The 9,295-nt window shown below is 66.9% G+C and overlaps 1 protein-coding gene across 1 annotated transcript; it reads left to right on the forward strand.

Moving 5' to 3' along the window:
• The first annotated feature begins 221 nt into the window (after nucleotides 1-221).
• AP1G2 (adaptor related protein complex 1 subunit gamma 2) lies at nucleotides 222-8,580 on the forward strand. The gene is made up of 15 exons (XM_065422885.1): nucleotides 222-425; nucleotides 1,903-2,027; nucleotides 2,687-2,828; nucleotides 3,308-3,404; nucleotides 4,201-4,277; nucleotides 4,820-4,915; nucleotides 5,108-5,188; nucleotides 5,320-5,418; nucleotides 6,037-6,092; nucleotides 6,879-6,992; nucleotides 7,083-7,223; nucleotides 7,316-7,370; nucleotides 7,975-8,097; nucleotides 8,267-8,356; nucleotides 8,449-8,580. Exons 1-15 carry the CDS (start codon nucleotides 222-224, stop codon nucleotides 8,578-8,580), a joined length of 1,632 nt encoding a protein of 543 aa, XP_065278957.1.
• The last annotated feature ends 715 nt before the right edge of the window (nucleotides 8,581-9,295 follow it).

Genomic DNA, 9,295 nt, shown 5'->3' on the forward strand with positions numbered 1-9,295 from the left:
GGGGGGATGGGGCCATGGAGGGGGAAATGGGGCCCAGGGGGGACCTATGGGGGGGAAGGAAGTGGGGGGAGAGACGTGGTGAGTGGGGGAAGGGCGATGGGGAGGAGACAGGGCCCAGGTGTGGGGGGAGGGAGTGAGGTGGGGGACTGGGATACGGGGTGGGTGGGGTTCGGTTTGGGGCGGCTGTGTCTCGGGGGTAACCCCCTCCCTCTCCTCCCAGGATGGGGGACGCCCTCCTGACGCTCCCGGAGCTGATCCGGAGGGTGCGGGGGGCGCGGACGCAGGCGGTGGAGCGGGAGCTGGTGCAGCGGGAGTGTGCCCGGATCCGGGGGGCCATTCGGGCCGGGGACCCCCAGGCCGGCACCACCAACCTCACCAAACTGCTCTACATCCACCTGCTGGGGTACCCTGCCCACTTCGGCCAGGTAAGGGAACCGCGCCCTGATATACCCCAGAACCCCACCGCACCCCAGGCCCCGATATCCTCTACTGCACTGCCAGGCACCCCCACTGCACCCTGATATCCCCCACAGCACCCCCTGAACCCCACTGCATCCCATGCCCCGATATCCCCAACTGCACCCTAGACTTCCTACCCCCTCTGCACCCCGATATCCCCCTCTGCACCCCATGCCCTGATATCCCCCACTGCACCTCCAGACCTCCTACTGCCCCTCTGCACCACCCCGATATCCCCCACTGCACCGCCACACCTTGATATCCCCCACTGCACCCCCAGACCTACTGCCCTCTTCACCGATATCCCCCACTGCACCTCCAGACCTCCTACTGCCCCTCTGCACCCCGATATCCCCCCACTGCACCCCAGACCTCCTACTGCCCCTCTGCACCCTGATATCCCCGACTGCACCACCAGACCCCGATATCCCCCACTGTACCCCCCCAGAACCCCACTGCACTCCCACGCCCCGATATCCCCCACTGCACCGCCACACTCTGATATCCCCCACTGCACCCCCAGGCCCCGATATCCCCCACTCCATCCCCAGAACCCCACTGCCCCTCTGCACCCCGATATCCCCCACTGCACCGCCACACCCTGATATCCCCCACTGCACCCCAGACCTCCTCCTGCCCCTCTGCACCCCAATATCCCCCCACTGCACCCCCAGAACCCCACTGGACCCCCACACCCCAATATCCCCCACTGCACCGCCATACCCTGATATCCCCCACTGCACCCCAGACCTCCTACTGCTCCTCTGTATCCCGATATCCCCCACTGCACCCCCAGAACCCCACTGCACCCCCACACCCTCCACTGCATCCCCAGGCCCCAAGATCCCCCACTGCACCCCCAGGCCCCCCACTGCACCTCTGCACTCCGATATCCCTCACTGCACCCCCAGAACCCCACTGTACCCCCAGACCCTGATATCCCCCACTGCACCCCCAGAACCCCACTGCACACCCACACCTCAATATCTCCCACCGCACCCCCAGACCTCCTACTGCACACCCACACCCCAATATACCCCGCTGCACTACCAGGCCCTCCAGTGCACCCCCAGGCTCTGAGATCCCCCACTGCACCCCCAGGCTCCGTACTGCACCCCCACACCACAGTAACCCCCTTTGCACCTCTAGTCCCCCTGAGATCTCAATATCTTCCCTCCCTTCCCCCGGGATCTCCAAACCCTGGCCCTGCTGTGCCCTAGGCCTGGTGGGACCCCAGTATCCCTAACCCCCTGTCTGCTCCCCCTGGGGGGACCCCAGCAGGGCAAGATGGGGGACTAAGATTATTGTTAATTTATCTTCCACCTGTTGCCCCTGAACTGCCTGCCCCCCAATCCTCCCACCCTGCACCCCTCTGCGTCCCGTTCTTCCAATAGCCCCTCCCCCACTGATCCCCTCTACCCCACACCCCCCTTGTCCCCCCAGATGGAGTGTCTGAAGCTCTTGGCCTCACCCCAATTCCACCAGAAGCGGATAGGCTACCTGGGTGCTGCGCTCCTATTGGACGAGAGGCAGGACGCCCACTTGCTCCTGACCAATAGCATCAAGAAGTGAGGGGGAGATCGGGTTTGGGGGGGCTGAGTATTGGAGATTTGGGGGGATGCCAAGGGGGCTGATGGTGCTGGGGGGCTCAGGCTGGGGTATGGGGGGACCCCAAGGGGGCTGATGGTTCTGGGGGGATCAGGCTGGGGTAAGGGAGTTTGGGGGGACCCCAAGGGGACTGATGGCTCTGGGGGGTTCAGGCTGGGGAGTGGGGGTTTGGGGGACCCCAAGGGGGCTGATGGTTCTGGGGGGCTCAGTCTGGGGTTTGGGGGGACCCCAAGGGGGCTGATGGTTCTGGGGGGCTCAGGCTGGGGAGTGGGGGTTTGGGGGACCCCAAGGGGGCTGATGGTTCTGGGGGGCTCAGGCTGGGGAGTGGGGGTTTGGGGGACCCCAAGGGGGCTGATGGTTCTGGGGGGCTCAGGCTGGGGTATGGGGGATTGGGGGGACCCCAAGGGGGCTGATAGTTCTGAGGAGCTCAGGCTGGGGTATGGGGGTTCAGGAACTCAGGGGAGCTTCTGGCTATGGGGCACCGGAGGTTTGGGGGGCTAGGGTTGAATCTGGGTGGTGAAGACAGGAATTTGGGGTTCAGAGGATGAGGTTGGGGTGTCCGGGCTGGGGTTTGGGGGGCTGGGCCAGTCCTTGGGGCTCACCCCCCCTGTCTCCGCAGCGACCTGGCGCACCCCTCCCCCTGCGTGCAGGGCCTGGCGCTGGGCTGTCTGGGCTGCCTGGGCTCGGCGGGGATGTGCCGCGACCTGGCGGGGGAGGTGCAGCAGCTGGCGGGGGACGCCCCAGCCCCCGTGCGCAGGAAGGTGAGTGGGGACCCCCAACCCCTCCTCGCCATGAACCCCATCCCCTACAAGCCTCTCTTGTTCCCCCAACCCCTAGCCCCTTCTCCTCCTCTAACCCAGACCCCTAACCCCCCTGCCCCCCACAACCCTTAACCCCCTCCTCTGCCCCCATAACCCCTAAACCCCTCCTCTGCCCCCTGCAACCCCTACCCCCCCTCTGCCCCCTGCAACCCCTAACCCCCTCCTTTGCCCCCTGCAACTCCTATCCCTCCCGCCCCCCACAACCCCTAACCCATTGCTCTGGCCCCCTGCAACCACTAACCCCCCTCTGCCCCCCGCAACTCCTAACCCCCCTGCCCCCCTCCTCTGCCCCTGCAACCCCAACCCCCCCTGCCCCTTGCAACCCCTAACCCCGCTGCCCCCCTGCAACCCCTAACCCCCCTTCCCCCTGCAACTCCTAATCCCCCCTGCAACCCCTAACCCCCCCTCTGCCCCCCCAGGCTGTGGCCTGCGCCGTCCACATCGTCCGCAAAGTCCCGGAGCTCTCTGACGTCTTTGTCCCCGTCTGCGACCGGCTCCTCAAGGAGCGACGCCACGGTGAGGGACCCCTGAAACGCCCCGTCCCCCCCAATCCTCAGTGCCGCCCCCCCGGCCGCCGGGAACTGCCGCCTCGGTGAGGGACCCCTGAAACGCCCCGTCCCCCCAATCCTCAGTGCCGCCCCCCCGGCCGCCGGGAACTGCCGCCTCGGTGAGGGACCCCTGAAACGCCCCGTCCCCCCCAATCCTCAGTGCCGCCCTCCCGGCCGCCGGGAACTGCCGCCTCGGTGAGGGACCCCTGAAACGCCCCGTCCCCCCAATCCTCAGTGCCGCCCCCCCCGGCCGCCGGGAACCTCTGCCCCCATCCCGCACCGTGATCCCGCCTCAGCTGATCCCCTGAGGTCTTTCCACCCTGACCTTTCGGGGGGGGGGCAGAGCAGACATCGGGGGATGGAGGGAGGGACCCCTAGAGGGGCCCTTCTGGCTCCAGCCCCTCCTCTGGCTGTGGACGCTGGAGACAAGAGGTGTCGCCCCTCCGTGGTCCAGCGTTGGGTCTTCCCACCTGCGCTGAGTCCACCCAGGCCTTTCTGGTCCATTAGACCCCAACCCAGATGGACTCAGCCCCTCTCCCCCAGCGGCTAGGGAGTCCGTGGGTAAACTGAGGCACGCCTAGAGGTCATACCCCTCTTACCAAAATACCCTCGTTGGCCCATAACTCCCAGCCGCAGAGGAGCTGGCCCCTGCCAAGGATTGTCCTGATGCCATGGTGAGGGGCTGCAGCCCAGTGAGAAGGGAGGGGTTAGAATCCTCGCCCTGAGCCCGGGGAGTTGATTGACACCTGTCGGCCTCTTGTCAGGCCTCCTTCACAGCACCCTGCTCTTGATCACGGAAATGTGCGAGCGAAGCCCGGATGTCTTGAGTCACTTCCGCAAGGTGAGAGAACCCAGAAGTCCAGGCTTCCAGCACCCCCCTGCTCTAACTACTAGTCCCCACTCCCCTCCCAGAGCCGGGAGAGAACCCAGGAGTCCGGGCTCCCAGCACCCCCCTGCTCTAACCACTAGTCCCCACTCCCCTCCCAGAGCCAGGGAGAGAACCCAGGAGTCCAGGCTCCCAGCACCCCCTGGTCTAACCACTAGACCCCACTCCCCTCCCAGAGCCAGGGAGAGAACCCAGGAGTCCGGGCCCCCAGCCCCCCCCTACTCTAACCACTAGCCCCCACTCCCCTCCCAGAGCCAGGAGAGAACCCAGGAGTCCGGGCCCACAGCACCCCCTGCTCTAACCACCAGCTGGGGAGGGGGTCCCCTCGCTGGGAGAGAACCCAGGAGTCCTGGCTCCCAGCCCCCCCCCCCCCAGCTGGGGATAGGTGTTTCCAGAGGAGGTAGGGGATATGGAGGGTTGGGGGGGTGGGGAGAGAAGGGAGGGGGTGATGGGAGTGATATGGGGGGACAATGTACTCACCCTCGTCCCCCCTCCAGGCTGTGCCCCAAGTGGTGGAGATGCTGCGCAACTTGGAGGTGTCGGGGTACTCGCCGGAGCACAGCATCATGGGGGTCAGCGACCCCTTCCTGCAGGTACCCCCCTTCCCTGCCCCCCAGCCTCATTCCCCCATCCTGTCCCCCCACCTTGCCCTCACCCATCCCCTCAAACATACCCCCACCTTCTTCCCATGCCCCCAGCCATCCCCCTAGTCCCCCCACCCCCTGCTGCCCCTTGGGGTCCCCTCCCCCAACACCCCCCCTGACACCCCTAATCTCCCCTCCCAGGTGCGTGCCCTGCGGCTGCTGAGAGTCCTGGGACAGGGCAGTGAGGAGACCAGCGAGGCCATGAACGACACCCTGGCCCAGGTGGGTGGGGCATGGGGTGGGGAGGGGGAGGGGCAGGAGGGCAGATGTGGGGGCAGGGAAGGGAGGGGTGGGAGGAGGGGGGAGCAAGCACCGAGCCGGCGCTGACCCCGCCCCGTCTCCCCCTCCACCAGGTGGCCACAAACACGGAGACCTCGCACAATGTGGGCAGCGCGGTGCTGTACGAGACGGTGCTGACCATCACGGCGGTGCGCTCGGCGCCCGGCCTGCGGGTACGGGGGGGGGCACAAACCTGACCCCCCCATGGGGGGGAGCACTCCTCCACCCGGGACTCTGCCATGCTCCCCCCTTCCTCCCTCCCCCAATCAGTGCAGAATCCAGTAGCGGGTAGTTCCGCAGGTTAATGCCCCCAACCACCTCCCAGGCATAATTTAACCCTGGGGCCTGATCCCCACCCCCTCTCTGTCTGCTCTGCTCCATCCCCTCTTTCCTCCCCACTCATTCGTTCTCTTTGCCCCGCTCCCCCTTCCAGAGCCCCGTTCCCGCCCCCAGTCAAGCCAGAATCCAGTAGCAGGTAGTTCCCCAGGTCAATGCCCCCAAACTGCCCCCAGGAACAATCTAATCGTGGGACCCGATTCCGCACTCATTCATTGGCTGCTCTGCCCCATTTCCGCCCCCTGCCACTCCTCCTCCAATCTCTCTGCCCCTTTCCCTCGTTCCCAGCCCCCGCCCTTCAACATTTGGGCCACAATCCAGTAGTGGGTAGTTCCGCAGGTTAACACCACGCAACCCTGGGATCTGATTCCCGGCTCATTCCCTGGCTGCACTGCCCCATCCCCTCCTTCCTAGCTCCCCTCCCGCTTCAGCCTCTTCCCCCTGCTCCTCCCCAGGTTCTGGCTGTCAATATTCTGGGACGATTCCTCCTCAGCAGGGATCGGAACATCAGGTAAAAAGGACCCAGGTGTCCGGGACGCTCCCCGTGGCCCCTAGTAAGAAAGGGGGGCGGGAAGAGACCAGGACTGCGAATGGGACCCAGGTGTCCTGGACATTAGCGCCCTGTGGGATGCGCCGGGGGGGGGGGGGGAATGGAGGGAGCGGGGGATGGGGCTAGGTTTGGGGGTGGAGGAGTCAGGGAGGATGACGGGGAGGGGCTGGGTTTGGGGTGAGAAAGGGAGAGGGGTGGGGCTAGATTGGGGGGACAGAGGATGGGGAGGAGCTGTTTTGAGGGGTTGGGTGGGGGATGTGAGTTTGGGGGCACAGGGGGGCTGGGTCGGGGGATCTGAGTTTGGGGGCACAGGGCAGGGAGGGGGTGGGTTGGGGGGATCTGAGTTTGGGGGCACAGGGCAGGGAGGGGCTGGGTGGGGGGATCTGAGTTTGGGGGCACAGGGCAGGGAGGGGCTGGGTAGGGGGATCTGAGTTGGGGGCACAGGGCAGGGAGGGGCTGGGTAGGGGGATCTGAGTTGGGGGCACAGGGCAGGGAGATCTGAGTTTGGGGGCACAGGGCGGGGAGGGGCTGGGTTGGGGGATCTGAGTTTGGGGGCACGGCAGAGAGGGGCTGGGTGGGGGGATCTGAGTTTGGGGACACAGGGCAGGGAGGGGCTGGGTGGGGGGATCTGAGTTTGGGGGCACAGGGTGGGGAGGGGCTGAGGGTGACTGGAGAGCCGGGGACGGGACCCAGGCATCCGGGAGGCCGCGCGGGGCGCTCACCCCGAGGCGGGGGGCCGTTCCCCAGGTCCGTGGCCCTGACGTCCCTGCTGCGGCTGGTGCATGCGGAGCAGAGTGCCCTCCAGAGGCACCGGGCCACCGTGCTGGCCTGTCTGCGCGACCCGGACCCCTCCATCCACCGGTGAGACACTGGGGGCCTGGGAGGACCGGGGGGGGGGGGCTGGGGCGAGCCCGGCCCCCAGCAACCGACCCCCTCCCTTCCTGCCCCCAGACGTGCCCTGGATCTCAGCCTGGCCCTGCTGACGGGCGCCAACGTCCGGACCATGACCCAGGAGCTGCTGGGTTTCCTGGAGACCTGCCCCCCGGCCATGAAGCCCCCCTGCGCCTCAGGGCTGCTTCTCGCCGCCGAGAGGTGAGTCTGGCTGGCAGGGGGGCGCTGTGGGGAGCGGGGCCGGGGGGTCAGCGTGTGGCCCTCCCACCCCCTTTATCTCTTGTCGCCCCCAGATTTGCTCCGAACAAACGCTGGCACATAGACACCATGCTGCAAGTGCTGACCATGGTGAGAGACAGGGATCTGGGGGTACAGCAGGCAGATTGGGGGTGCAGGGAGCACGCAGAGAGATCTGGGGGTGCAGGGGGAGATCGCTGGCTGGGAAAAGATGGGAGGAGGCAGCGGGGTAAGTGGCAGGGAGGAGGGGCAAATGGGGGCTGGGGGAGGGAGCTGGGAATGATGGGGGTCCGGGGGGGCAGCGGGGTAAGTGGCAGAGAGGAGGGGCAGATGGGGGCTGGGGGAGGGAGCTGGGAATGATGGGGGTCCGGGGGGGCAGCGGGGTAAGTGACAGGGAGGAGGGGCAGATGGGGGCTGGGGGAGGGAGCTGGGAATGATGGGGGTCCGGGGGGGCAGCGGGGTAAGTGACAGGGAGGAGGGACAGATGGGGGCTGGGGGAGGGAGCTGGGAATGATGGGGGTCCGGGGGGGCAGCGGGGTAAGTGACAGGGAGGAGGAGCAGATGGGGGCTGGGGGAGGGAGCTGGGAATGATGGGGGTCCGGGGGGGCAGCGGGGTAAGTGACAGGGAGGAGGGGCAGATGGGGGCTGGGGGAGGGAGCTGGGAATGATGGGGGTCCGGGGGGGGCTGCGGGTAACCAGGTCTCCCCCGCCCCAGGCCGGCTCCTCGGTGCCGGACGATGCTGTCTCCCGACTGATCCAGCTGATTGGGGGGGCTGGGGAGCTGCACCCCTACATCGTGAGACGTCTCTATGGGGCACTGGCCTGCGACATCTCCCCGGTGAGGGGGGTCTCGGTGGGGGAGGGCGGAGGTGATTGGTGGGGGGAGGCGGAATCCTGGTGGGGGGAGGGGTGGTCCCAGTGGGGGGCGGGGCCAGGCAGTTTTGGGGGCGGGGCTAATCCACACTCTCTCATTTGGGGGGTCGTCCCCCACCCCGCTTTTTTCCCAGCAACCCCTGGTGCAGGTGGCCACCTGGTGCATCGGTGAATATGGCGACCTTCTCCTAGCCGCGAGCTGCGAGGAGGCGGAGCCTGTGCAGGTCAGGGGGCGGGGCTGGTTAGGGGGCAGAGCGGGAATGACACGGGAGAGTTGGGTCCTGGCTCACCCCTTGCCCCATGTCGCCCCCCGCAGGTGGAGGAGGGGCAGGTGCTGGCGCTGCTGGAGCAGGTGCTACAGTCTCACCTCTCACTGCCCCCGACGCGCGCCCTCGCCCTGACGGCCCTCATGAAACTCAGCACCCGCCTGCAGGGGGACATTGAGTGAGGCACCCCCAAATCCCTGTGCATGGGCCCTGCACCCCAAACCCCCTCAGCACCCCCAAATCCCTGTGCCTGCTCCCCAAACCCCCTCAGCACCCCCAAATCCCTGTGCCTGCGCCCTGCACCCCAAACCCCCTCAGCACCCCAAATCCCTGTGCCTGCACCCCAAACCCCCTCAGCACCCCCAAATCCCTGTGCATGGGCCCTGCACCCCAAACCCCCTCAGCACCCCCAAATCCCTGTGCCTGCGCCCTGCACCCCAAACCCCCTCAGCACCCCAAATCCCTGTGCCTGCACCCCAAACCCCTCCGCACCCCCAAATCCCTGTGCATGGGCCCTGCACCCCAAACCACCCTCAGCACCCCAAATCCCTGTGCCTGCACCCCAAACCCCTCCGCACCCCCAAATCCCTGTGCCTGGGCCCTGCACCCCAAACCCCCTCAGCACCCCAAATCCCTGTGCCTGCACCCCAAACCCCCTCCGCACCCCCAAATCCCTGTGCCTGCACCCCAAACCCCCTCCGCACCCCCAAATCCCTGTGCCTGCACCCCAAACCCCCTCAGCACCCCCAAATCCCTGTGCCTGCACCCCAAACCCCCTCAGCACCCCCAAATCCCTGTGCCTGCACCCCAAACCCCTCCGCACCCCCAAATCCCTGTGCCTGCACCCCAAACCCCTCCGCACCCCCAAATCCCTGTGCCTGGGCCCTGCACCCCAAA

The sequence above is a fragment of the Emys orbicularis genome, assembly GCF_028017835.1.
Source record: "Emys orbicularis isolate rEmyOrb1 chromosome 12 unlocalized genomic scaffold, rEmyOrb1.hap1 SUPER_12_unloc_1, whole genome shotgun sequence".
In the NCBI taxonomy this organism is placed as follows: Eukaryota; Metazoa; Chordata; order Testudines; family Emydidae; genus Emys; species Emys orbicularis.

Bases quoted from the DNA above. Each gene is read 5' to 3' on its own strand.
- AP1G2 (XM_065422885.1), top strand. From the start codon at position 222: ATGGGGGACGCCCTCCTGACGCTCCCGGAGCTGATCCGGAGGGTGCGG. The intron at 426-1,902 runs GTAAGGGAACCG...TTGTCCCCCCAG, and splicing joins ACCCTGCCCACTTCGGCCAG to ATGGAGTGTCTGAAGCTCTT. The intron at 6,093-6,878 runs GTAAAAAGGACC...GCCGTTCCCCAG, and splicing joins AGCAGGGATCGGAACATCAG to GTCCGTGGCCCTGACGTCCC.